General features: G+C 51.4%; 1 protein-coding gene across 2 annotated transcripts in view; it reads right to left on the bottom strand.

Annotated features, from left to right (window-relative positions):
• Positions 1-14249, bottom strand: part of DTX2 (deltex E3 ubiquitin ligase 2) — a 35116-nt gene extending 20867 nt beyond the window's left edge. For both annotated transcript variants that reach the window (XM_066563675.1, XM_066563674.1), the window contains exons 1-3: positions 14184-14249; positions 9141-9524; positions 3924-4506 (exon numbers count right to left, since the gene is read on the bottom strand). In XM_066563675.1, coding sequence (XP_066419772.1) covers positions 3924-4506; positions 9141-9447 — 890 coding nt within the window. In that variant the 5' untranslated portion in view covers positions 9448-9524; positions 14184-14249. The remainder of the gene's footprint in view (positions 1-3923; positions 4507-9140; positions 9525-14183) is intronic.
• Between the last annotated feature and the right edge of the window lie 1277 nt (positions 14250-15526).

Raw genomic sequence — 15526 nt, forward strand, 5'->3', positions numbered from 1 at the left:
ATTATCTGCTGCTGTGGAATGCAACAGGTGGATCTGTGATTGGTCTCATGTGGTTGTTTCTAATTAATGGCCAATCACAGCCCAACTGACTCGGACTCTCTGTCCAAGACACAAGCCTTTGTTATCATTCCTTGCTATTCTATTCTTAGCCAGCCTTCTGATGAAATCCTTTCTTCTATTCTTTTAGTATCGTTTTAATCTAATATATATCATAAAATAATAAATCAGCCTTCTGAAACATGGAGTCAGATCCTTGTCTCTTCCCTCATCCTGGGACCCCTGTGAACACTGTCACACACCCCAATTCTGTCAGTATCTTTTTCCAGCTCCCACGACCCCCATTTCCCCTGATTTTATACAAAATCCTGCCCCTATCAGCTGCCTGCCTTATTTGTAGGCACAACCCAGACCAGCAGCCAAAGCCACATAAGCTCAGAGGAGCCTGCAGAGCTGCTGTAGGGATTTGCCTGGCTGGGACATTAATTAATAACCCCCAGAAGATTGCTTCCTGCAGCTTTACTCGCTCATATTACAAGCAGGGCACTCCTTACTGTGCTTCAGGAGTGCCTTACTCTGTAATTAGACAGTGAGGGAACAGGGGAGCTCTTGCCCTAGGGAATTGATGCTTTCCCATGTGGGGTGGGAAGGATTTGCCAGGAGGTGACTGGGATCCTGGTTAACAGTGCTGAGCTAAGGACACAGCCCTTGCCATGGCACATTCCATGTGCAGATCCCAGCACTGTCCATGAGAGAGGCCTCATTCATTAACTGTGTTTAATCCACCAGAGGAAACTAATGCAGCAAGAAACAAAATAACTTGCCCACATGTATGTAATTTATTAGCAGCACAGCCAAGGATATTAGCATCTAGTTAAGCCTTGGCACTCCTCTCTGGGTTTTCCAGTGGCTTTGACCCTCTTGAGAGCAGGAGGAAATTAAAGTGCATTTGGCAGAGCTGGAGCTCCTCCTGCCCTCACACCAGCATCCACCCTCCAGCAAGCAGGAAATACATTTTATCACCCTCAGTGGCACAGCAGCCTGGGCATGCCTGTTCTGGGGGCTACCCCTGCCTGCCTGCCAGAAAGAACTGCCACAGCCACACAGGGAGTCAGGCAGCCTTCCAGGATGAACTGCACCTCCTTCTCAGCCCTGTAAGAGAGAGCTGCCATTTTTAGCTGTGTTTTCTAAAGAAATTGGGTGTAAACAACTGCACTGCCTTTCAGTCTTTCCCAAGAGTTCCTGAGCCCTTCTGCCAGTTGCAGCTCAGCCACCTCTGCAAGTTTTGTGGAGATCAGCAGTTTTGTAAAAGCAAGTAATCTGTCAGGGCTGCTTTGGAGCCAAAGTCTGTGGGGTGAATACAACACAACCTTTAGCAGACACCAGGCCCAGTGCTTCCCTCCCTTGGGTCTCTGGGCATGGGCCAGCACAGGAATTGCACATCATAGCTACGAGAACACAGCCAGAAACCTGTGGCAGGAAATTTAATGCAGGATAATTAGCCAAAATGGTCAGACTGTAGGGAGATGGAGGGCATTGACTGCAAGGGAAGGGGAACTAACCACCACACTATGTCTGAGGGGGGGAAGACACAGAACCTAATGGATAAAATAACCCAGGAATGCTCTGGGCTTAAAAATTAAATGAAACACATTGTTAGAGTTTGCTACTCAGGTTTCCCCTAATTCACAGAAATTAAAGGATTTTCTGCTGGGACATGGGTTTCATGAGCCTGAGCCTGTAACTCCAGCCAGGAGCAATTACACCCACCCAGTGGCATTTCCGACCCAACCCCAGCACAGGGCTGATGGGGAAAAGCCATCAGCTGAGCTGGCAGCTGGGGATGAAAAAGTCCCTTTGACACATGGTACCCTGCTGGAAGACAGAGATTGCCCCCCTGTGTGCACTTGTTGTTCTGGCAGGGATAAAGGAGAGCTGCAAACTAATCCCAAAGCACTGAAGATCACACCCCAAGGGACAGAGCCAGCAGGCAGGGGAGTGGGGCTCACTGGGGGTGTGGGTTTTACACAGGTCTGACAGCACTCACACACTCCCTGGTATCCAAAGAGCTGCCACCTGCCCTGTGTGGCATAGATTTACCTGTACAATCCCTTCATATCCCCCAGAAAGGCTGGCTTGGCTGGGGATGATTGCCAGGACACCAACCACCTCACCCCCTGCACAACACAAACAGCTGAGCTGCAAAACAGGTTCAAACAGCCCAGCCTCAACCAGCCATGGCAACCAGCCATGGGCACATCCTGGCCACCTCTCTCCTCCCAGTCAGCATGGCCTGGACCATGGTCAGGAACCTGTGGCAACCCCCTCCAAGCATCTCTGTTCCATCCTCCCTCCTTTCAGGACAGCCTGTCCCCCCACCAGGAGCACACAACATACCCAGACCCTGATCAGCTCCAGACAGGCTTGTGGGGCAACTGCTGCAGCACTTGGCTCTTCCTTTTCAAACTCCCCACCCTGAGTCACTTTGCAAATCCTTTGGGGAGGGATGGGGGCTCCTGGCAGCCCAGTCACCCCACGTACCCACCAGCAACTCCTGTGAGAAGGGGAATTTGGCAGCTTCTTCAGGAGACAGCCAGAGCCTTACTGGGGGCTGATTTTCAGCCCTGCTCGAAGGTGACTAGAACAGAGAAGTACTGTGGATGCTTAAAGCAACACAAAAAATCACCAGGTGGAAAAAAAGCACCAAAAAAAAGACCGTGAGAAAGAAGAACAGGATGTCAGAAGTCATTTCACTCGGATGACCCCGAAGAGGGCAAGTCCTGACACGACACTAAGAAAAGCATCTCAAGATTCACAGTCTTGTTTAAAACACAAATGAGATTCAAAACAAACCTCAAACCCCTGTGCCTCATGCAATTAGCAGAATGTGCTTCCAAGATCTCTTATCTCTGAACTTACTTGGACAGGGTAAGTCAGCTCTGGCAAGTTCCCTGCAGTTTCTCAGGGGTTCAACAGCTGGATTACTCCCAGTGAAGGTGAGTGTAAGGCTCTGCCACTTCCAGCCATTCACAAACAGAGGGAGCAGTCAGCCAGCCCTTGATGGGTCACACTCACAGACAGGCCACACACACCTCTGCCAGCAAGGGCTTGAGCACAGGAAGAGTTAAGATTCTGAAAGTGGAATAACAACTGTGGCTTGCCCCAGCAGCCCATGCCATGGAGAGGAGCCGGGCTGTCGGACCACAAGCCTCTGCTTTTCACTGAGCTGGCAGCAACCAAAAGGCCACAAGAGAAGTGAGGCTCTTCCTCCCCCACCAGTAAGGTGCAAACACAGCCCTCCTTTGGCTCTAGCTGACAGGAGCTGAAATCCTGGGCTGAGAGATGCACACTGGCTCCAGCCCTGTCAGAGAAGAGCCATAGTGAAAATGGATCCAGTGGCACCTCTGCTCCTCATCACCACTTAGCCTGAAAAATAACTTGATTTTGACAGAGAGTTCATGAGGTCTCAGCCACATGCAATGAGTCCTGTGGTCCCTCCTTGAAGAGGAAGAGCTTAGAATGCAGAGCAGTGTTCCACTCTACTGCCTAATTTGAATTAAATAGGTGTGTTTATAAGTTCCCTTTTCCTTCACTGAATTCCCCTCAAAGTTGTTTTTTAACCTAACCCAAAATACTACTGCTCACTATTAATTTTCTAAAGCCTTCAGAATCTCAACCTGAGTCAATTTCCCTGTGGTTCAGGGAGACTGGTAGACAGGGACTATATTTCAAATGGGAAGAAATGAGGTAGAAAGCAGAGGGGAAGTCTTTTCATCCACTGCACTGGATATACAGGCACAAACCTCTCTCTCCTAGGGACAAGACCCTTGTGAGGTCCTCTGGGACAGAGGCTCCTGGATGCAGACCTGAGCATAGCAGATCTCTTGGACACACAAATGGTATTTAAAGGTAATTAGGATCTGTACCTGACTCCATTAGATGCTGCCAATGCTGCACTGAGGCTCCCAGACTGAGCCAAAACCAAGGTGTTCTGTGCATTGAGTCTTGGTGTTGACCTTGCTCCAGTCAAAGCAGGTTTGTTATAGGGCACGAAGCCGACGTTGGAAGAACTTACAGACGCTGTCCTCCCGGGAACCTGATGAGCAGCGGCAGAGTTGGGAGAGTTTGTGGAGTGTCGGTAGCGTGTGGTGATGGGGCCAGTCCCGCTGTTTGGCCAGCACTGCTGGCAAGAACATCCCACCCCAGTGTGAAGGGGTGTAGTGGAGGTGGTCACCGGGTAGGGCGCGTCCAAACGCCTCTGAACGCTGCGGCGGAACCGCGTGCTCTTGTTGGTCTGCACTTGAGCCACAAAGTCAACTTCATAGTTGTAGCCCAAGGGCCCCAGGTCCACTCGCTGGTGGTTGGTGGCACGGGCCTGCTCCAGGAACACGCAGACGTTCATCTCGTACGGGGACCAGCCGCCCTCGTCGTTCTGCCACTCCCACACGATGCCCTGGCCTGCAGCAGAGTCCGCCGGGAAGACGTGCCTGCGGACAGCCCGCATGGTCCCTGTGGGGGAGAGGGGGGACAATAAACACAACTGTAGGGACATCTGTTATGAAACATCCTTTCCTTAGGAATTTTCCTCCTGAGAAGATGAGAGGCCTCAGGAATGAAATGTAAACATTGATTATCTGCTGCTGCTGTGGAATGCAACAGATTGGCCTGTGTTGGATGTTTCTAATTATTGGCCAATCACAGCCCAGCTAGCTCGGACAGAGAGTCTGAGACAGAGCCTTTGTTATCATTCCTTGCTATTCTATTCTTAGCTAGCCTTCTGATGAAATCCTTTCTTCTATTCTTATAGTATAGTTTTAATATAATATATATCATAAAATAATAAATCAAGCCTTCTGAAACGTGGAGTCAGATCCTCGTCTCTTCCCTCAACCTGAGACCCCTGTGAACATTGTAACACACAACCATTTAGCCAGCAGAGAACCAAGAGGGATGTTGTCCTGGGGATTTGTTTCTGCACAGATCCATGCTGCCTTTCTCATTCTCCCTCAAAAGGGGCACTAAAAGACCTTCTCTTCCCAACAGGGCTGGGTTTGCTCATGAAACTTAGAAAAATGCAACATCCTTGAGATCCCTGTCCCTCTGCCAAATCTGATTGTGGGCTGGCAGCAGGTTCAAAAGCTGCAAGGAGGAAGGGTGGGAAAGGAGGGAAGGAGAGAGGATGCAGACGCAGACACACCCGAGCACAAAGGCACAGTGATCACATATGCCTCCCTGACGTTAAAAGGGAAAAAAAAGGAAAAAGGAAAAAAAAAAAAAATCAGGCTGAGGCACAGATCTGGTTAAAAAAAAAACAACTCCCACAGCCTTGACAACAGAGTAACTATAGAGACAAGACACCATGGGGAAGTACTTTGTAGGAGCACTTAAGGGGCTGAACACCCACTTTGTTACACAAGGGTCAGGGCAATTTTGGTCTTGGGAAAGTGGGTGAAGTCCCGTAAGGGGCAAGGGTGAGGACTTCAGAGAAGGGCAAACTTCTGCAGGCTCCTGACTGCTGGGAGAGAGAGCAAGACTAGAGAGGGGAAGACAATGAAATCACTTGAAAACTGGAGAGAGCAGCTGTTCAGACAAAGGGAGAGAAATGGAAGGAGAAACACTACTCTTGCAAGGCCGCTCGACAGCGACAGCTGGAGCTTGAACTCCCTGGAAGCCTGGCTTTCCAGGATGACTCCACTTCTGGGTACTTTATCCCATACTTCAAAAAAGCAGCAGCCTAATGAAAGGGAAGGAAGCCACCCAACAGGACAGAAGCTCTGTAACCTTTGAAAATGGGTTCTTGCAGCAGGGTCAAAACTGCTACTGCAGCAAAAACCTTCAGCAGCATTCCGCACAGAGGAAGAGGAGCAGGAAAGGCTGGTGGGGAAAGCAAGTCTGGGGATCTAGGAAGGTGAGGGTGAACAGGAGTGCAGCCAAGTTGTAACAACACAGGAGGAGTTCAAAGATGAGCACCAAGAGAAAAAAAAATAAAATTAAGCCTCTAAAGAGGTCATGAGAGTTATGGCAGTGTGCTCCAGGACCCCGGGTGAAAACTGACACATTTACAAGTACCCACACCTAAAGCCTGAGGAGAACTGCCCCAGGATATCACTGGAGGCTCTGTGGGGCACAGGCAATCCAGGCAGGCTTCACACCCAAAAACCACATCCCAAAGAAGAGGGAGGACAGCCCACGTGGGACTCCATAGATCCAAAATCCAACTGCTGCTGCATTCAGGCTCTGCCTGCCTGCATGCTGGCATGAGGATCATGCTGCTGTATTGTACCCAATAGTTGTGACAACTGTAACTGTTTCCTTATCTCAGCACTGCTGGAGCTCCAGAGCTGACACAAAGGCAAAGGCTCTCTCTAAGGCACAATGTGCCAGACCAAGGAGTGCCAGGACTTGTGTTTCTGCTCCAGAGCAGCACCAAGCACTCTGCTTGTTGCAGAGCAGGACTCTCCAGTGACACCAGCCAACAAACATCTCATCAGCACACTTAAAACATTACTAGCAGCCAGTCAAACACAGCAACCTCCCCAATAGCTCAACCATGGAGCTCAGAATTCCTGTGGCACCAGACCTTCCTCTGGCAGAAACTATCAGAACCAAGATGACCTTCCCAGCCTGGAATTGATGTCTTAGTGGAAAAGCAGACTCAACAGCCAAAAGCAAACTCTAGCAATGACTTTTCCTATCCAGCAAGTCCTGCCAAGTTTCAGAAACACAAACAGCCTCAAAAGGTGGATAACTTCAGGAATGAATCCCTGAGCAGGAGGAGGACTAGGGATGGGACTGGACTGGGAATGAGATGGTGAGACATGCATTACATTTAGAAATGAGTGCAGGCAACTTGCTCCCAGAGAAAGGGGACTACTACAGGTAAGGCAAGGTGTCCAGTGGGACACATCTCAGGAGATTAGCAAGGTTTCCCCTGCTCCACTGGCAGCTCAGAAGCTAAAAGCAGCACAAAGAGGACTGTAGGACTTGCAAGCAACCTGTGTTTTTAACACCCTCAAACAGCAGTAGAAAGAAAATTTTTTAGGAGTCAACAACAAGACCAAGGCAATGCGCTTGGAAAACATCTCCCTTCCCCCAGGCTGGCAGGGAAACTGGCATTCCTCTCCAGGGTGGGCAAACAGCTGTGGTGAGAGGACAACTCTGCTGCTCCCCTGCACTCACTCCCAGCTAATCTGCCTTGAGCAGCAGCTGAAGCCCACAGCTAATCCTGCCCACAAGATCCCCCCGCACAGCTGTCATTCCCTGCTGCTGGGGACGCTGCTCCCGTTAACACTGGCTTCCTGTTATTCTCCCTGGCTTCCTTTGAAGAGCCTATTTATCTGTCTAATAGCTAATGAGCAGAATACAACAGCCTATTTTTTGCACTGTTTAAAGATTTTTCATGGGGATGTTTCCTGTAGAGATTCTTTTCTCCAGCACATGACAAAGTTCAGCTGGCGGCTCGCTCAGGAAGGTTCACGTTGAAGGCAGAGCCTTGCAGAGAGAAAAAGCTTTGCTCAGAACTGGGCCATGGCAAGGGGATATGAGAGCTTTTCCAAGTCACGTTGCAGAGCACACAGGTATTTGTGCAGGGAGGTTCACAGCACTGATGAGCATCCCTTTGGATCAATGGGAAACACTGCAGGAGGGCTGTGGAGCAGAATCAGCCTTTTTGTTATTAACTCAAACTCAGATCTAGTGGAAAGATGAGATCCTATCAGCCAATATAATTTCCAGAATTGAACTGGACTGTCCCCCAGAGAAGAACAGCTCCAAACCACCCTGCAATGGACAATATTCACTGAGTGTTTTGAGATCTTTCACAAGGACCTAAAGAGATACAAACCCTCTAAGGACAGACAGCTGCACTGGGACACGTTTCACCCACCCCACAGGCTCTCTGCTCACCTTCATCAGACAGCTTAGGACTGCTGCCCACAGGTTGGAGCACTGGCTGAAAGGGCCAGAGGCTGGAAGGCTCCTTCACAAGTTTGGCATGAAAAGAACAGGAGAGAAACAGCTGCTGGTGCCAGCTCTGGTGGTCCACACTGTACCACTCCAAGCCACAGCCTCAGCTGGCCTTCCAGATGTTTGAACAGGCCAAGCTGAGCACACCTGCCAGGGCATCCAGTCTAGAAAGCTCCTCACCTCACCCAGGACACCATTAGATAAACTCAGCCTAAGGTCACCAAGTCAGAATAAAAACACGGATGCAGCTGTGATGACCACTCACATTTGCTCCAACCACTTCCCTTTCCTGCTGGAATTGGCTGATCATGCAGTTGATTCAAAATATTGCTCATTTACTGTTTCAACTGGCAAGAAACCAGCACATGCCCCTCTTTAGAGCTTGGCATGATGCTCAACTGCATACTGGAGTGATGGGAGAGACATTGACAAAGGGGAAACGGATGGATGAAAAACTTTCCAAAGCAGCCATTCATTTGGGTTGTGTAATTTGGGATCTCCCTGGATTTTCCAGGGATGAAATGCAGGCATTCCATCCTTGCCCTTTTTCTAAGCTCCAGCTGCTCAGCACATCTGGAGCAAAAAAGGGCAGGAGTCATTTCTGCAAACTCTGAGCTGCTACTCCCAGTGACCCCAGGAGAATGAAAATCAGGTCTCAATTCTGCTATTGAGCCCATCCTGCCCTTTTTCCCTGGGAGGAAGCGAGCCTGGCTCTCCCAGCACAAGTGCAGGGAAGATTCTGCTGCAGCGTTTCGGTGTCATGCGGGGGCTGCAGGCACTCACAAGCAGCTTGAGCAGGGCTGCATGCCAAGGCAAAGCAGCTGGCACTCCAACTCCAGAGGGAGCAAGGGATTCAAGCAGGAGGGTCGGAATCGTTTTACGCAAGTGATCTTGAATGGATTGGGGGGGAGGGAAGTTTCCAGCTCTGACAGCTCTGGCTCACAGGCTGGGAGCTCCAGGGGTCCCCTGATGTTGCTCCTGAAGAGATCATGGCTGTCTGCCTGCACCCAGCTCCACAGATTTTTCCACACAGCATTAGGAGAGCAGCAGATGCTGCTCAGATGCTCACAGAGCTGCCCAGCATGGTAGCAAACAGCTTTGCAGAGCTCTCACACACAGCACAAGGCCCTGCTTGTGCCCAAGCACACCAGCAGAACAGGGGGGGGAAGCTCCCTTACCTGTATCCTGCCGGAATTGTGTCAGGCTTGGAATGTCGATGACATAGGGAGCCAAGGCGGGATCTGCGTGTCCCAAAGGGATGCTGCTGACCAGCCCCGACCCTGAGCGCCGGCCCTTCTGCTGAGAGGCCTGGATAACCTGCTCAATGTAGCTGCAGACGTTGCCTCGGTAGGGCCTCCACCTGCCGAATTCATCCTGCCATTCCCACACCGCCACCGCCGCGGAGCCGCTGCCGTGCCCCGGGGCAGAAGCGGGCGGGCCCGCCGGCCCGGCTGAGCCGCCTCCCGCTCCCTGAGCTGCTGCCATGCTCCTCCCTGAGCTCCGGGCACAACGCGGCTCCAAGTGGCAGCTGAGCTGGCCTTACACCATTTTCTCCTGGGGACCTGCAGCAAGAAACAGAGAGCACAGGGAGCTGAGAATGATGTCTCAAATCACCCCACCCCACATCCACATCGTACAAGCCATCTGACAGGGAAACAAGCTCTGACCTTCACAGAGGATGTTCACTATGGATTTAGGAGACTCCAGAGAAGCAGACTGGCCCCAAAACCCTCTGGCTGAGAGTGAGTGAGGTACCACCACTCACTCCCTGCCAGTGCTGGCAACTTGTGCTAATTGAGGGCAAACACTGTTCAGGGAGGCTCTGTTTCCTATGGTTTGTGGCACCAAACACCACCTGAGTCACCAGAGATCTGTACCAAACCATCCCTGTGTCGGGCAGACCTGCAAGTCTTGGCATGAGCTCAGACAGACACTCAGTAGCCAGCAGTGTGCCAAGGCAAGCTGCCGTTCTGCCCCTTCCCCATGCTCAGCACTGCTCCTGGCAGCATCACACTGACCACCCCAATGCTGGCCAAACACTCATTCACAGAAATGACGGAGTTACACAAATGGTGCCCAAACTCTTCACACTGATCTGAGCTCCAGGGCTACACCATCAGCTCCATTCAGGCTTCTGACCTGCTTAGTTTTGGCCCAGGATCAGTCCTGTGACTCCTGTGCAGCATTACACACGCAAACAAAACCAGAAGATAACTCTTAATGCACAGTTTGCAAATCACGGTACAAACTCTTCTTTGGTTCAGCGTGATCCAGGAAAAACAGATGGGAAGGCGTACAAGAGAACCAGGAGGAACACAGGGCACAATCACTTGCCTGTTCTGAGGGCACTGATTTAGTAGGTCCTCAAGATCAAAGCACACCTATTTGCAGCTTCTCAGGCTGAAAACAAAGAACATCTTGAAACGAGGGACAATCAGCACTAGAGACTCAAGCCCTTAAGAGATGATTTGGAGAAGAATAGAGAAAGGGTAGGAGCCCAAAGACCAGACAAAGACACAAAGGAGAGTGAATAAATTCCAACAAGAAGAGATCACCACTCTCAGCCCCCAAGGGATGTAAAAAGAACAGATCCAAAGGCATCACATGATCACCGAGAAACACCAGAGGTCTGATATTTGACATTCCTTGTCTGTTGTGTCATTCCAAGGAATCCTGTCCAAACTATCTGCACACACATCTGTCCAAATGCTGGACAACCACTTGGAGATCCCCACGTTGGTGCTCGTGTGTAGGTGGATTTGGCTGTGAATGAGTGAAACTCATTTTGTTTTAAAATAAATTCGCCTTCTCCTTTCTGAGGCCTCGCGTCATTGATTGCTCGCTTAACTCCCAGCAGTCAGCAGGGAGCCGTGAGCTTCCTTCCCATCCAATGGAAAAGTTCAGGTCTCCCAAGAGGCAGAGCAGCAGTGGGTGGCTTCCACTGGAGGATGCCATCTGCACAGAGAATGATATCCCTGCCGGATGGGGGAAGAGCCCACGCTCCGTGGAGCGTCCCATCCATCATGCCCGTGTGGCTTGATAGCTTAAAAAAGACAGAGGAGAGTGAGCACAGAACAGACACACCCACACGTCTGCATGTAGAAGAGGAAGGCAACAGTTTCCCCAGGAATTCAGTGTAAATTAGTTTATGAGCTGCTCTGAGATTTTTATACAACACCCTCAGCTCAACTGGCCTTGGTGACAAACCAAGATCACCAAGATCCTACCCTGGTCCCTGCTATTAATTTTTTCCTTGGAATCCATTCCAAGGACAGTTATTTCACTGCTCAAAACAGCAACTTAAGACTTAAGGTATCAAATTCAACACCTGCCTCGGCCACTTCTTTTTATGGCAGGTTTCACACCAACATTTTTCCAGCTCAATGACCACCAGCATCGTCCATGCTCAACTCAGAGCAAAAGCCAGGCTGTGGCATTTTCTGTCCCACCCTCCTGCCCGAGGTGCTCTGAACCCCAAACACACAACCAACGCCGTTTTTCCCCCCAAAGTTGTTACCAAGCATTCATCAGCAGCCCCGAGCAGAGCAGAGAGGAGGGAGGCTGTGAGGAGGCAGTCAGCGGTTCCTTTTCCTTCCTTTCTGAAACAGCAGCAGGAAAAGCAAACAAGCAGAACACCGCAGCAGAAAAGCCACCTCACACTCAGGGGTAACAGCTGGGTGACAGCAGCCTGTCCCTCAGCCCCGGGTGGCAGCGATGCTGTGGATCCTGGAGCACACGTGGAGGTGCCCGGGCCGGCCGCACGCGAGCGTCGCGTGCTCCAGCAGCCACTTCCCCGTCAGAGTGGGAAAATATTTCCTGTGCTGGGACTGCTGCTCCAAAGGAGGAGCAAGGGGAGCATTTCAGCCTCCTGCCAGTTCTTGCTGAAAGCTCTTGGAGCCAGCAGCTGTTTGCATGGATTGGGAAGTGAGGAATGCGGGAGAGCATCAGTAAGGCAGAATTACACAAGTCCTGGAGTGATGGCAAATAACAAAGAAAAGGCCTAAAGTTGCAGTTCCTGATTTCTCTTTGAGAGTTCAGCAGCACACAAATAGTAAAAGTTGAGAAATTCAATACTGGAGCTGCTTGCACTGTGCTCAGCATTACACCACAGCAGAAAGGGTTTGGGGAAGAGTGGGATGTGGTTTGGGATGTGTTACACATCCCAGCTCACATCTTTACTCAAATCCCATGGACTGGAACACTTCAAGTTTTAAAAATACCTTGCAAAGCTGAAATTCACATCAACCCTAAAAGCTCTTATTCACCAAACAGTCGTGGCTCCAGTCACAAAATCCTCTGGGCCACCCTTCCTCCAGTGAAAACAAATCTTGGCTAATTCAAGTGCAGACTTAAATATTCCAGCCAGATGCCCTTCACTTTGAAGGTATTTGGTAACACTGGCTCAGAGTCTGAGTATGGATTTGTTTGGTTGGAACTTTATGCCCAGCACAAAGTCTGAAACATTTGTCCACATGGCTTTAATTGAGGACTTGGACAGGAAAAAAACTGAGTGCATTTCAGATGTGTTTTCCAGCAGCTTCACTCCCTGCTCCTCAAACTCCAGCAAATGGTGGTGAGAAAGCTGGAGAATGGAAATTGAAACCTTTGAAAGCTGTGTTTAATTCTCTGTTCTACTTCCAGAAAGCAGAATTTTCTTTTGCTTTAAATGCAGGATCTTAAAATTCATGGGTCTGAGATGATTTCTAAAAATGCCAACTCCTTTTGTTAAGTTTCTGAACTTGAATTGCCAGCGCTGATAAAAGTTATCACGAAATGCAAGCTTGTACCTGGAAAAGAAAAAGAGCCTTGGGAGCTCTTGAGCTGGGCTGAATTAAAAATAAAAACCACCAGATTGGTAAAATAAGAGACTTTTCAGCAGGTTGTTCAGAAAAGAAAGTGCCCAGGAGGGATCGTAAAGCATCACGACACCACTTTGAGAAACAGGACTGGGAAGGCACCAAAGATCCCATGGGAAGAGATTACACAGGGATTAGGGGAGCACATAAAGCACAGAGAGCCCACAGGGCTGCAGTAAGACGTGACCCTGTGCAGGGGGCACGACTGGAGCAGCATTACAGGTGCCCTGTGCCCTCCTCCGACCCCAAACCAGGGCCCCATACCAGCTGAGCTGCACTTCTGGGCACAGCAAAACCCGATGCAACAGGGCTGGAAGCTGTTGCCAGGTAATTCACACCCAAACGCACCTTTCCTTATACAAGCACCCAGCACCGATTAGCACCAACCAAAGAGAAAGAGCAGAGCTCGCCAGCAGGGAAGGGTCACAGTCATAACTCCAAGCACGCAGATCCATCCCAGTCCTGCCCTCTCCCAGCCTCTGCTGATCCTCACGGCACAAGGTGGCTGGCTTGACAGCCAAAACAACAGAAGAAACAACCCGGCTGCTCCAAATCTGGACTGCTTCCATTCAAAACAAGCTTTTAAGCAAGTTCCCCTCGGAGGGGGAAAATAGAGGCGGAACAAAGCGTTTGCCTGACAGTTAAAGCGAGGGCTGGTTTCGGGCACGGGTGAATTGAGAAACTGAGGCAGCGAGAGGAGGGCAGCTACACCCAGACACAAATCCCACCTGGACACGGGATCTCACCACACTTTGCGTCCAACCCGACCGCTCCTGGGTCCTTCTGGGCAGCCAGGCAGTTTATTATTTGCGGGGAGATCACTGATTTGTGCGGTGAGAACCTGGCACCATCCGGAGGGCTCCTCCAGCTCCCCAACGCCTTCGGGTCGCGGCAGGAGCTCCTGGAGCTCCGGTACGGCCAAGCCGGGTCCTGCCTGAGGAGCCCGTGGGGGCCACCCGCCCCTCAGGGAGCTCCCCCGGCCCTGGGCAGCACCGCCACCACCGCAGCCGCCTGCTGGCTCCCACCGCCCCCCGGTACCACGGACACCCCCGGGTGCCGTGAGGTGTCCGGACGACACCGACCGCTCCGGAAGCTGTGGCGGGGCGGGGGCCTGGTGCGAGGGGAACGGCGCCTGGGCTCACGGGACCCCAGGCAGGCCGGGCCCGGAGCGGCCGCAACGGCCCCGGCGGTGCCTCGCGAACGGCCCGGGCTGCGCGGCACAGGGAACGGGGTGCCGGGGGTGCCCGCCCGCGGGTGCCCGCCCCGCGAAGCGCAGCCCAACCCAGCCCAGCTCCCCGTCCCGGCGCCGCTGTCCCCGCTGTCCCCCGGTCCCGTCACCCCTCAGCCGCGCCCCCGGCCCCTCACCCCGAGCAGGGCCCGGCGCTGCCGCTCCCGGCCCGCGGTCACGGAACCTCCGCGCGTGCGCACGCGAGACCGCCGGGGAACCAGCTGAGGGGGCGGGGCCCAAGGGGCGGGGCCAGATGGGGAGGGAGGGACGTGATTGGTGGAGGCGTGAGGGAGAGGAACGGCGAGCGTGAGGCTAGGAATAAGTGTGATAATGAATATGGTAATGAGCGTGATAATGAGTGTGAGTGTGAGGGACCGAGTGTGGTAATGAGTGTGATAATGAATATGGTAATGAGCGTGATAATGAGTGTGAGTGTGCGGGACCGAGTGTGGTAATGAGTGTGGTAACGAATATGGTAATGAGCGTGATAATGAATATGGTAATGAGTGTGAGTGTGCGGGACTAAGCGTGATAATGAGTATGGTAATGAGCGGGATAAAGAGTGTGAGTGTGCGGGACTGAGTATGGTAATGAGTGTGAGGGACCAAGTGTGATAATGAGTGTGAGGGACTGAGTGCGGTAATGAGTGTGATAATAAGTGCAATCATGAATATGGTAATGAGTGTGGTTATGAATGTGATAATAAGTGTGATAATGAATATGGTAATAAGTGTAATATGAGTGTGAGGGACCGAGGGTGGTAATGAGTGTGTGACAGCGATAATGAGCGTGTATGATAACTGTGTGATAGTGCAAGTGACAATGTGTGACAGTGAGTGTGTGACAATGAGCGTGTGTTAGTGACTGTGTGTGTGATGGTGTATAATAGTGAGTGTGATATTGGGCTTGATAGTGTATGATAATGAGTGTGTGAATGATTGTGTGCCACAGTGAGTGCGAATAGATGAGGAAAAGTGATTGTGTAAATGACAGTGACAGTGTGCGTGAGAGAGAGACAACTGGTGGTATGTGTATGTGGGACAGTGGGGGTGTGAGTGTGACAGTGTCTGTGATGGTGTGGGGGTGTGAGTGTGTGTGACTGTGCACGAGTGTGGTATTGTCCATGTCAGTGTGGTATTGTCCATGTCAGTGTGATACCATCCATGTGAGTGTGAGCGTGGGTAGCACTGGGGGGTGTGATGCTCTGTGTGTGCAGGGGATTCTGAGTGTGAGTGTGCCCGTGTGTGTGATGGACTGGGTCTGTGTGTGATGGTGTATGTATGTGATGGGTTCTGTGTGTGTGTGTGTGTTGCACACCACCAGTGCAGCCTCTCCTGCAGTTTAACACCTCTGGATGCTGGCTGTGAGAGCTCCTGTGGGAATGTGGCTGTGACCCTGCTCACCACCCGGAGGGTTTAGCTCACATCCCAGTAACGCCCCAGCAAAGCCCTGGAGATGCCTGTTCCTTGTTTGGGGTGAG

Source organism: Molothrus aeneus, chromosome 20 (genome assembly GCF_037042795.1).
Source record: "Molothrus aeneus isolate 106 chromosome 20, BPBGC_Maene_1.0, whole genome shotgun sequence".
Classification (NCBI taxonomy): domain Eukaryota; kingdom Metazoa; phylum Chordata; class Aves; order Passeriformes; family Icteridae; genus Molothrus; species Molothrus aeneus.